We start from the raw sequence: 12,805 nt of genomic DNA on the forward strand, positions 1-12,805 counted from the left end.
CTGAAAGCAGATGTTTGGTGCCCGGCCAGATGTTTGGTGCCCGGCCTCTGCTGAAAGCAGATGTGTGGTGCCCGGCCTCTGCTGAAAGCAGATGTTTGGTGCCCGGCCAGATGTTTGGTGCCCGGCCTCTGCTGAAAGCAGATGTGTGGTGCCCGGCCTCTGCTGCAAGCAGATGTGTGGTGCCCGGCCTCTGCAGGAAGCAGATGTTTGGTGCCCGGCCTCTGCAGGAAGCAGATGTTTGGTGCCCGGCCTCTGCTGCAAGCAGATGTGTGGTGCCCGGCCTCTCCTGCAAGCAGATGTTTGGTGCCCGGCCAGATGTTTGGTGCCCGGCCTCTGCTGAAAGCAGATGTGTGGTGCCAGGCCTCTGCTGCAAGTAGATGTGTGGTGCCCGGCCTCTGCTGCAAGCAGATGTTTGGTGCCCGGCCTCTGCAGGAAGCAGATGTGTGGTACCCGGCCTCTGCTGCAAGCAGATGTGTGGTGCCCGGCCTCTGCTGCAAGCAGATGTTTGGTGCCCGGCCTCTGCTGGAAGCAGATGTTGGGTTTGGAAAGTCACGTGACGCCCTCGTGCACCCACTTGCACCGATATTACTTACCTCTTATGTCCTCCTTACAGTCCATCTGTTTTCATAGCCGAGTTTCAGGCTGTCTGGGTGGACTCTTCGGTACAGCTGGCGATTTTGGGGGCAGATTTACTCAAAACAGAGGTGATCCAGACCAGTGCAAAATTGTTGTCTGGGAATTATTTACCGGCAAAAGGCCTGCTTTGCTCTGGAGAGATGCATGAAAGTTGCGCAGTGGCTCGCTTTGCTCTGGAGAGATGCATGAAAGTCGCGCAGTAGTGCGCTTTGCACTGGAGAGATGCATGAAAGTCAGGCAGTGGTGCGCTTTGCACTGGAGAGATGCATGAAAGTCACACAGTGGTACGCTTTGCTCTGGAGAGATGCATGAAAGTCGCGCAGTGGTGCGCTTTGCACTGGAGAGATGAATGAAAGTCAGGCAGTGGTGCGCTTTGCACTGGAGAGATGCATGAAAGTCAGGCAGTGGTGCGCTTTGCACTGGAGAGATGCATGAAAGTCACACAGTGGTACGCTTTGCTCTGGAGAGATGCATGAAAGTCGTGCAGTGGTGCGCTTTGCACTGGAGAGATGAATGAAAGTCAGGCAGTGGTGCGCTTTGCACTGGAGAGATGCATGGAAGTCAGGCAGTGGTGCGCTTTGCACTGGAGAGATGCATGAAAGTCAGGCAGTGGTGCGCTTTGCATTGGAAAGATGCATGAAAGTCACGCAGTGGTGCGCTTTGCACTGGAGAGATGCATGAAAGTCGCGCAGTGGTACGCTTTGCACTGGAGAGATGCATGAAAGTCGCGCAGTGGTGCGCTTTGCACTGGAGAGATGAATGAAAGTCAAGCAGTGGTGTGCTTTGCACTGGAGAGATGCATGAAAGTCAGGCAGTGGTGCGCTTTGCACTGGAGAGATGCATGAAAGTCGCGCAGTGGTACGCTTTGCACTGGAGAGATGCATGAAAGTCGCGCAGTGGTGCGCTTTGCACTGGAGAGATGAATGAAAGTCAAGCAGTGGTGTGCTTTGCACTGGAGAGATGCATGAAAGTCAGGCAGTGGTGCGCTTTGCACTGGAGAGATGGATCAAAGTCAGGCAGTGGTGTGCTTTCCACTGTAGAGATGAATAAAAGTCGTGCAGTAGTGCACTTTGCACTGGAAACATGCATGAAAGTCGTGCAGTGGTGCACTTTGCACTGGAGAGATGCATGAAAGTCACGCATTGGTGCGCTTTGCACTGGAGAGATGCATAAAAGTTGTGCAGTGGTGCGCTTTGCAATGGAGAGATGCATGAAAGTCAGGCAGTGGTGCGCTTTGCACTGGAGAGATGCATGAAAGTCAAGCAGTGGTGCGCTTTGCACTGGAGAGATGCATGAAAGTCAGGCAGTGGTGCGCTTTGCACTGGAGAGATGCATGAAAGTCAGGCAGTGGTGCGCTTTGTACTGGAGAGATGCATCAAAGTCAGGCAGTGGTGTGCTTTGCACTGGAGAGATGAATGAAAGTCGTGCAGTGGTGCACTTTGCACTGGAAAGATGCATGAAAGTCGCACAGTTGTGCGCTTTGCACTGGAGAGTTGCATGAAAGTCGTACATTGGTGTGCTTTGCACTGGAGAGATGCATGAAAGTCGCGCAGTGGTGCTCTTTGCAATGGAGAGATGCATGAAAGTCAGGCAGTGTGCGCTTTGCACTGGAGAGATACATGAAAGTCAGGCAGTGGTGCGCTTTGCACTGGAGAGATGCATGATAGTCAAGCAGTGGTGCGCTTTGCACTGGAGAGATGCATGAAAGCCAGGCAGTTGTGCGCTTTGCACTGGAGAGATGCATGAAAGTCGCACAGTGGTGCGCTTTGCACTGGAGAGTTGCATGGAAGTTGCAGATTGGTGCTCCTTGCACTGGAGAGATGCATGAAAGTCACACAGTGGTGCGATTTGCACTGGAGAGATGGATGAAAGTTGCGCAGTGGTGCGCTTTGCACTGGAGAGATGCATGAAAGTCGCGCAGTGGTGCGCTTTGCACTGGAGAGATGCATGAAAGTCACACAGTGGTACGCTTTGCTCTGGAGAGATGCATGAAAGTCGCGCAGTGGTGCGCTTTGCACTGGAGAGATGAATGAAAGTCAGGCAGTGGTGCGCTTTGCACTGGAGAGATGCATGAAAGTCAGGCAGTGGTGCGCTTTGCACTGGAGAGATGCATCAAAGTCAGGCAGTGTGCGCTTTGCACTGGAGAGATACATGAAAGTCAGGCAGTGGTGCGCTTTGCACTGGAGAGATGCATGAAAGTCAGGCAGTGGTGCGCTTTGCACTGGAGAGATGCATCAAAGTCAGGCAGTGGTGCGCTTTGCATTGGAAAGATGCATGAAAGTCGCGCAGTGGTGCGCTTTGCACTGGAGAGATGCATGAAAGTCGCACAGTGGTACGCTTTGCACTGGAGAGATGTATGAAAGTCGCGCAGTGGTGCGCTTTGCACTGGAGAGATGAATGAAAGTCAAGCAGTGGTGTGCTTTGCACTGGAGAGATGCATGAAAGTCAGGCAGTGGTGCGCTTTGCACTGGAGAGATGCATCAAAGTCAGGCAGTGGTGTGCTTTGCACTGTAGAGATGAATAAAAGTCATGCAGTAGTGCACTTTGCACTGGAAACATGCATGAAAGTCGCACAGTGGTACACTTTGCACTGGAGAGATGCATGAAAGTCAGGCAGTGGTGCGCTTTGCACTGGAGAGATGCATGAAAGTCAAGCAGTCGTGCGCTTTGCACTGGAGAGATGCATGAAAGTCAGGCAGTGGTGCGCTTTGCACTGGAGAGATGCATGAAAGTCAGGCAGTGGTGCGCTTTGCACTGGAGAGATGCATCAAAGTCAGGCAGTGGTGTGCTTTGCACTGGAAAGATGAATGAAAGTCGTGCAGTGGTGCACTTTGCACTGGAAAGATGCATGAAAGGTGCACAGTGGTGCGCTTTGCACTGGAGAGTTGCATGAAAGTCGTACATTGGTGTGCTTTGCACTGGAGAGATGCATGAAAGTCGCGCAGTGGTGCGCTTTGCAATGGAGAGATGCATGAAAGTCGCGCAGTGGTGCGCTTTGCACTGGAGAGATGCATGAAAGTCACGCAGTGGTTCGCTTTGCACTAATTTACGCCAAGGCAGCGTTCCATGGGCATACGTGGGCGTCCCCTGTAATCACTCATGGTTTTCACGGAAATCCTATCTACTAATAGTGTCATGCAGCGATTTCTGCTAAAAAATAACACATCTTTATTAGTTTTTGAGTGTGAACTCGACCTGAAAGTATTGGAGCACTTTACATGAGCACCAGTTACATTACACAAGGACATATTCATTTTTGGTGGGTACGGGAAGATTAAGGCCCTCATTATGATTTCGGCAGTCTATTCCATAGACCGCCGAAGTCACTGCCGCCATATGACCACCAGTGTTGGTGGTCTTCAGACCGCCATGCTATGGCTGCCGACTGCTCTCCGCCACTATTGGGCATGGAAGCCACCAGCAGCCATACCGGCGGTCTGCGGTCTTGTGGAGCTTGGTCCGTCACCACCACCACGTCACCATAGTGCCACCCGCCGTATTACTACATTGTAAACGGCGTGGCAGTGTTGTGTTGGCGGGGCACTGACGGCGGAGCAAGCACCATGGACCCCGTTCCCTCCCAGACGATGACCGTGACCACCAGGTAAGGAGATCGTCTGACAGGGCAGGGGGGTGTTGAGTGTTGTATGCGTGAATGGAGGGGGTGGGGGGTATTATGTATGTTTGTGTGTGCAAGTATCTGTGTGCTTGTGTGAATACGTGTGTGCGGGGGATGGGGGAGTATGTGTGCATGTATGAAGGGGACGGGGTGTTGTGGTCATGTGTGCATGTGTGTGTGAATGAGTGAGTGTGGATGTGTGCATGTATGTATGTAAGTGTGGTGTGTGCGTGTGTGGATCAGGGGGTGGGGGGTCAGCACGGTGATGGGGCAATCAGTACTGGGGTTGGGAGGAGTCACTGCTTGGGGTGGTGGTGGACTTTTGGTGGGGTCAGGGGTGGGGGGCTCCTACATTGAGGGGTTTTGGGGAGTCCTGTTGTGGCGACAGGAATTAGTATGCCTGTCTCCAGTATCCTTTCCGCCAGGGATTTTGTGGCAAGGCTGTCGCCACGGAATCCCCAGCGGCAAGGATACACATTATACCGCGGGCGGTGTTGGGTGGACCGCCAGGCCGAAGGTGGTAAACCTTTGTCCAGGTGGTCCCACCCTCCTGGCGGTACAGGCGGTGAACTGGCTGCGATGCAGCCATTTCCCTGAGGAGGTCATTATTTGGCGGTCCTGCACCGCCACGCTGTCGGTGGTCTGACCGCAACCGCAGGTGTGGCGGTGCAAAAACCCCAAGGTCATAATCACCACCTAAGTGATTTGCCCAGTATCACAGGATGTTGAGCCGATGCCGAGACTCGAACCTGGTTTCCCAACTCCAAAGTTGGCAGCTCTGGCCGTTACGCCACATCTTTGAGGTTGATATTGAAATATAAGGAATATTGTTATTTCGAACTTTTCTGACTTTGTATGTGTGCTGCACTGTACTGCATGCATCCAACGAGAGGAAAGTGTAAACGTTTGTCCAGGCATAGTATTTTGTACTGGAAGGATAACCTTTTAGTGCCAGTCATATGCAACTGTGAGTGTGGCAGTAGACAAGTTGATTGCGCGCCAGCACTAGGTAGAGAGCAGAGCAGCACCATAACTCAGTAGAAATAGTGCTGTCCTGTTCTGTTTCCCAAGCACAGCGCAGCAGCTTTAGTTCCTGCACTGCGTTTTATGCATTTTTGGTTTATGTACCAGTTCATGTTTGCTGTACCCCTGGAAGTATCTTCTCAAACACCTCATTGGTCAGAAGGCCTCTGATTCCCACCACGTCAAACCGCTCTATCATCACCTTCTCAGGGTGAGATATGTCCATAGATGAGTGTTGTAGACTGATGCCCACAAACCTCTTTTGAGCTTCTTAAACCTCCCACCAAAGACAGAGACTGACTGCTGATAGATCAATCGTTACAACGTGCAACGTGCAGGTGAATCAGGTGGCACTGTGCCCACTGCGTATACACTTCATAGATGCTGTACACACTACGTGCACCACTCATGGGTGCTGTGCCCACTGTGTACACCCCTCATGGCTGCTGTGCCCACTGTGTGCACCCTTCATGGCTACTGTGCCCACTGTGTGCACCCCTCATGGCTGCTGTGCCCACTGTGTGCACCCTTCATGGCTACTGTGCCCACTGTGTGCACCCCTCATGGGTTCTGTGCCCACTGCGTGCACCCCTCATGGCTGCTGTGCCCACAGTGTGCACCCCTCATTGCTACTGTGCCCACTGGGTGCACCCCTCATGGCTGCTGTGCCCACTGCGTGCACCCCTCATGGGTTCTGTGCCCACTGCATACACTCCTCATGGGTGCTGCTGTGTCCACTGTGTACACCCCACAAGGCTGCTGTGCCTACTGTTTACACCCCTCATGGGTGCTGCTGTGCCTACTGGAGGTGGTGCTGTGTCTACTGAGTATACCTCTCATGGGTGATACTTCACCCACTCAGTTCACCCTATGTGGTTGGTACTGTGTTCACTGAGCACACCCCTCATGAGGGCACTGTATCCACTGAGTACATCCCTCATCGGTGGTGCTGTACCAACGAGTATACCCCTCATGAGTGGTATGGTGCCCATTGACTACACCCTTCATGGGTGGTATGGTGCCCACTGAGTACACCACTCATGGGTGGTACGGTGCCCACTGACTACACACACCCCTCATTGTGGTGCTTACCCACGAGTATACCCCTCATGGGTGGTCTGGTGCCCACTGAGTACACCACTCATGGGTGGTCTGGTGCCCACCAGTACACCACTCATGGGTGGTCTGGTGCCCACTGAGTACATCACTCACAGGTAGTAGTTTGTCCACTGAGTTGACTCAACCCGTGCCCACGTGTTTGCATGTCCTCAGCTCCAGTTGATGGGCTCCCGCCAATGGACCTACGCGCTCTGGTTACAGTCTACAGTTTTAGGTCTCTAATGTTTCATGTGCTACTTACCAGCTGTGTAATCTACATTCTTAGCTGGTAAAATAAAAGTTTTATTTCCTCTAATAAAGTGGCCTTCATAGGCTGTCCACAGATGCAAGGTGTGGCAGTGGGAGGAGGCAGGGGAAGGCTGCTAGAGATCTCAGTGCAACTGATGGTTGCTGCTTTGGGACTGAACTCTGCTGCTGGATGACAGAGTGGTGGGAGTTACACGCCCCATGTTTATCTTCACAGTAGCCTCATGGGCAGACCTATGCGTGTCTTGGTTTTCAGAGCAGGGCTCTCACCCCGCTTAGAAGCATCCCTGTAGCTGTCCCACCTCCCAGCCAGGCCCCTGCCATTACTGCTGCCAGGGCACCACACTGCTCACACCATGGGCTGCATCTGTTCCTGGCACCTTCTTGGAAGCTCCTGGAGCTGGGAGCGGTGGGGCCGGGTGCATCAAGCGCTTCAAAGGCATTTGGTGGCCATAGATGGCGCAGAGTGCAGTGTGAGAAGAACATGAGCCCAGTTGTAGGACAGTCCTGGGGCTGAAGGTGGCATTTCAACAACCCTGCACCAAGGGAGAACCAGAGGGTGTGGTGGACTGGGACATTTACACTGAGCACACAAAAACAGAAGCTGGAGAGGGGAAGGGAAAGAAGGGGTGCCCTACAAAACACGACAACAATACCCCACTTTCCTCGCAGCTCACAAGAATCATCCACGTATACTGAGGTGCAAATGTATTCAACATATTTTTGAAGCCTCAATCATATTGGTTTGACTGCCAGCGTTATATGCCACCTCTCTCGAGGTTCTCACGAATACTTTGAATACATTTGCACCTCATTTTTAAATGATCCCCCAGGCGTGGGGTGCGGGTCCTCACTTCTAATAATAAACATGGGAGCATATGTACATGGATGAGTCTTGAGAGGGGTGAGGAGAGTGGGTTCTGTTGCGACACATGCACTGAAGCCAATATGAGAATGGAGGAACATTTCAACACCACCTTCAGCATCACCCAGGAGGGGCCTCACCCCATCTGCAGCCCAACCAGCACCCAGCTTTCTGTCTCCAGGGAACTGATGAGGGGCTGAGCTATGTCTAAGGTTGATATTGTATAGTAATGTCAAGTCTTCTGTAACCCTCCTGGGCTGCCCTGATACCTGGACACTCAGTGGGCGGTGCATGGAGGCCGCATAATGACTCCTGCTTGACCCTCTTACAGTCACAAGTTAGATCTACTAAGGACTTGTCCATCACCCAGTGCTGTCCAGCCCATTGACCAACTTCACCAACTGAACAGGCTACCAATCAATCAATCAGGAATTTGTAAAGCACACTACTCACCCGTGAGTGTCTCAAGGCGCTGAGGAGGAGGGGGGAAGTGGAGGGGCTAACTAAAGACTAAAAACTGAAGAAGATCTAGTTCAGTCCACCACCGCCGGCCCATCTAGGTGGTGGTCATACTCATAAAGTTCAACCCATAGGATCTTCCCAGCATTCATCCTTCAGCCTATGTCTGGCCAGCACTATGCGCATGAAACAAATACCTCAAAGGGATGACCCAGGGCAGGAACCCGCTAAGTGCACTATGATCAGTAGAGGTTACGCAGAGGAACCGCAGAGCCGTCCACAGCTGCCAGCTTACTGAGAACCTTAAAGTGCGAACCGATCTCTTCCACCTCTTCATCCTCCACTGCTCTGTGCTGCGTCCATCACATGACAACCACACCTAGGTGAGCATAGGACCACAAAGCAAAGGCACCAACCGTTCAACCACACATTCCATACGGCATAGCTTGGGCCAATGCAGACAAGTTCTTCCGTGTAAACGTGATTTTAATAGTTCTTCGTAGTCACATAGCAGGTTACCAAAGATGTTACTGTGGAGCTCCAACATTTGTTTGTGTCCATAGCAGGTTAATATTTCTAGCAGTGGTGGGTAAGCCATTGAAAACTCGAGCCAGGTGCCGGACTCTGGATCAACTCAAAGCCCTCTTGAACCCTGTAGCCCAAAATGAGCCATGCCTTTACTTTTCATCTTATGCTATGTTATGTTATGCTATGTTATGCTTTGTCATGTTATGTTATGTTATGTTATGCCATGCTGTTATGTTATGTTATGCTATGTTATGGTATGTTATGCTATGTTATGTTATGTTATGTTATGGTATGTTATGCTATGTTATATTATGTTATGCTATGTTATGTTATATTATGATATCTTATGATATCTTATAGTATGCTATGTTATGTTATGTTACGGTATGCTATGTTATGTTACGTTTTGTTATGTTATATGTTATGGTATGTTATGCTATGATATGTTATGCTATGTTATGCTATGCTATGTTATGTTATGTTATGGTATGTTATGTTATGGTATGGTACGTTATGTTATGTTCTGATATGCTATGTTATATTATGTTATGCTATGTTATGTTATGTTATAATACAATATCTTATAGTATGCTATGCTATGTTATGTTACGTTTTGTTATGTTATATGTTATGGTATGTTATGTTATGTTATGAAATGCTATGCTATGTTATCTTATGTTATGTTACGATATGATATGATATGTTCTGTTCTATTCTGTTATGATATGGTATGTTGTGTTCTGATATGTTATGGCATGCTAAGTTATGTTATGATATGCTATGTTATGTTACGGTATGGTATGTGTATTTTGCACTATCACTAACAAGGGTCGCCTGCTGCTGAGCAGGTGCGTCCACCTAGCCCGACCTACGGTAGGTTGGTTAACTGAAAAGCCGGGTGTACGAGGATGGCTCTCTCTATAGTGCACTAAAATGAAGTGCTCTGTGCAGAGAGTCCAGCGGATCTCCACTTGGTATTGCAGAGGCAAAGGTAGACAGGACTAATGCTCTATTTTGTGGTAGTGTGGGCGAGCAGTTAGGCTTATCAGAGGGTAGCGCAAAGCATTTGTTGTACTCACAGAGGAAATAAATGAGACACACACTTAACGAATAAATCTGAGACCAATTTAGAAAAATAACAATTATTTTAATATTTGTTTTAAACCCAAGAACTTCACGATCAGGTAAGTAAACTTTTAAGCATAAATACTGCGCAGTTTCAAATTTAGACAGTGACATTTTCAGAGCCAGTCTCAGGAAGTTAAGGTAAGTACTGGGCACTGATCAGGACCAGACTAACAGGTCTCGGAGGTGCACTAAGACACTAGGGGGGTCATTACAACCTCGGCGGTCTTTGGAAAAGACCGCCGAGGCTGCGGGAGACAGAATACCGCCATTGCCGGCGGTATTGCTGGCTCCCTAGTATGATATTTCCGCTGGCCCAGCAGAAATGTCACATCAACATTGCTGCCGGCTCGTAATAGAGCCGGCGGCAATGCTGATGTGCAAACGGGTGCAGTAGCAACGGTCGCGCATTTCACTGCCCGAAATTCGGGCAGTGAAATGCGCGACGGGGCTATGCCTGGGGGCCCCTGCACTGCCCATGCCAAATGCATATGCAGTGCAGGGGCCCCCAGGGGCACCACAAGTCCCCTTACCGCCAGCCTTTCCATGGCGGTGTTTACCTCCACGGACAGGCTGGCAGTCGGGGACTCATAATCCCCAGGGCAGTGGGCTTGCGGAAACCTGGCGGTAAATTGGAGGGGCCAGCGGTATGGCCGTGCCTTTTGCGCCACGGTCATAATAGCTGGCGGAACACCGCCAGCCTGTTGGCGGTGTTACCGCCATCTTACCGCCGGCTGCCAGGGTCGTAATGACCCCCTAGGTGCACAATGGTTTCCTACGGGAGTTTGGTCCTCGTGAAAGAAGACAGCCAAAGACAGTAAGCAGGTAGGTAGTAGACTTGGGGTGCTTGGGGACATAAGTGCACTTTTTCGTCCTCTTCTCCTGTGCCCACGGGTGACGAATGCGGGGTGTCTTTAGCCGTCTGGTTCTCAAGTCTAGGAGCACTGTGTGTTGAGACTGCAGGTGTCATTGGGGAGTCCGACAGGGGTGGACCCAGGGTGGACTCGAGCTCTTGGGAGCTGGGGGATGTCGTTGGCACCAATGACCCACCTCAGCCGGAGTCAGGAGTGCAGTGGTTGCCGGAGTTGTTAGATTTTCTCCGTTCACAAGCCTGTGGGAGAGGAGGCCTCTGTCCAGGGGCTGCAGGCATCTCGGGAGAGTCCAAAATGGGTGAGAGCATACTGGACTCTGGGCAGCTAGGGACCCGCGTTGGCACCGTCGGTTGGCTTCACCTCGGGTCGTGGTCACTTCTGGCGGCAGGTTTCCAGGGTTTCAGCAGCTGCAGAGTTCTTTCTATGGAGTTTCTTCTTGCAGGGCAGGTCCGGTGCCCACAGGAGATCTGAGTCTTTATTGAAGGTTGGATGAGTTGCCTTTTTTTGTAGGATCCTTCGAGGTAGGCGGGCAGGCCCGAGAGGCTGGTTCCAGATCAGCTGCTTCTTCTTTTCCTCTTCTGCGGGTGCAACTCTTCTTAGTCCGGGTCTTCTTCTGGTGTCAAAATCTGAGTTCTAGGGTTAAGAGTGCCACCTAAATACTCAATTTAGGGACATTACAGAGAGTGCCAGGCGGAAGCCAATGGGCTGACCACCATTAGGGTGACAGCAGGAGGCTGGCTCTCTATATAGTGTGCGAAAATGACATGCACTGCACAGAGAGTTCAAGCAACCCCACCTTAGTATCCAGAGGTAAAAACAGATCACTTAATGTTCTATTTTGTGGTAGTGTGGGCAAGCAGTTAGGCTAATCCAGGATTCGTGCTAAGCATTTGTTGTACTCACAGTATCAATAAATGAAGACACACACTCAGAAAAATAACTTGAGACACATTCACAAAAGTTATATAGATTTTTATGGATTTTTCAAGACTAAGATCTTCATTACATGGTAAGTACTTTTTAAGTTAAGAATTTTTAAACGTTTAGAAAATGTACTGTTATTATGTGTAATTATGTACCATAGGGATTAATGGGAAAAACTCGAAAAATGGATATAAAATCAGGCAATGTTCTTACAAGTACCGCCTTCTGTTTTTAGGTCGAGGTCGTGGAAAGGTCCAAGAGTCCAGCTGGAGAAGCTCGGGTGATTCCCAGTTCGAGCGGGAGCAGCAGCTAAAGGCCTTGGAGCTGGCACACAGAGGAGAAGGGTACCTCTTGGAAACACACTGCACAGAGGTACTTAAAGGAGTGTATGCTGTGTTCCCTTGGAGGGGGGAGGTCACAAGGGCTTGGGGACCATGAGAGTACAGATGGTTGGTCAGTGTGGGGGCCAGGGAGGCCGGGTGCAGTGCAGATAGGTCAGCCAGGCATTGTGCATCTTGGAGTCCTCGCGGTCAGTGGCATGCAGCTTTGATGGTGGATTGCAGGTCTGCAGGGCCACTCAGGGAGTGGTTCTTGGGTGTCCTGAAATCCCCTAATGGGTGCTTGCTCATGTGCTTTTGGGAGTCTGGAGTGAACTCTGCTTCTGGGTGTTTGACATTGGGGTCTGGTACACCGGGTACTGGTACGCCACAGCCATTGAAAGTCCTAGTGCCACCAAACTTGGCACGTTGGCAGGTCAGGCCCTCTGGAGCTGTTGCACCATTGTTGGCTGGGCTGCTGAGTCCGAGTCGTTGGTCAGCAGCAGGTCAGTAGTCCGGACTTCACCGGTTCCTTGCCTGGAGGGTGCAGGAGAGTGATACCTTCACTGTGAGTGAGGTTCTTGGCAATCTTCAGAAGGTTGGAGATACTCTGGGGTTTTGTAGACTCCTTCAGGTTTCCTGGAGACACCGCAGGGACGATTGTCGAGTTCTGGGTGCATCAGGCAGGGTTTGGCTCCTTTTCTTTGTGCATCAGGACGTCGGTTCTCGAGCCGCGGGTCTTCTTTATCCTGGTCTTCTTGAATCTATCGAATCTAAGATCTTGGTCAGGGGATGCCCCCTAAATACTGTGTGTAGGGGATGTTAGGGGTAGTATCTGGTAGGGGCCAATGGGCCACCAACCTTAGTGTGGCTACACCCACTAAGTGCCCGCTTCCTGTGGGAAGAGGACACATCCCTGACCCTCATTGGCTATTTCTTCTACCATCCAAGATAGAGGAAAATGAAATGGAGAGGTCACTTCGCCTGTCACACCTATTATTGCTAAGTTTCTCCCCGGTTTTCCCACCTAAAGTGGGGGCAGAACCATTGGGCTGCCTTCTGCTGCTAGCAG

At 50.8% G+C, this 12,805-nt stretch overlaps 1 protein-coding gene across 1 annotated transcript in view; it reads left to right on the forward strand.

Moving 5' to 3' along the window:
• The first annotated feature begins 408 nt into the window (after positions 1-408).
• Positions 409-12,805, forward strand: part of LOC138258685 (olfactory receptor 6E1-like) — a 107,145-nt gene continuing 94,748 nt past the window's right edge. Inside the window, exons 1-2 of the mRNA XM_069205986.1 lie at positions 409-553; positions 11,652-11,788. Coding sequence (XP_069062087.1) covers positions 409-553; positions 11,652-11,788 — 282 coding nt within the window. The remainder of the gene's footprint in view (positions 554-11,651; positions 11,789-12,805) is intronic.

The sequence above is a fragment of the Pleurodeles waltl genome, chromosome 9 (assembly GCF_031143425.1).
Source record: "Pleurodeles waltl isolate 20211129_DDA chromosome 9, aPleWal1.hap1.20221129, whole genome shotgun sequence".
NCBI classification, from domain to species: domain Eukaryota; kingdom Metazoa; phylum Chordata; class Amphibia; order Caudata; family Salamandridae; genus Pleurodeles; species Pleurodeles waltl.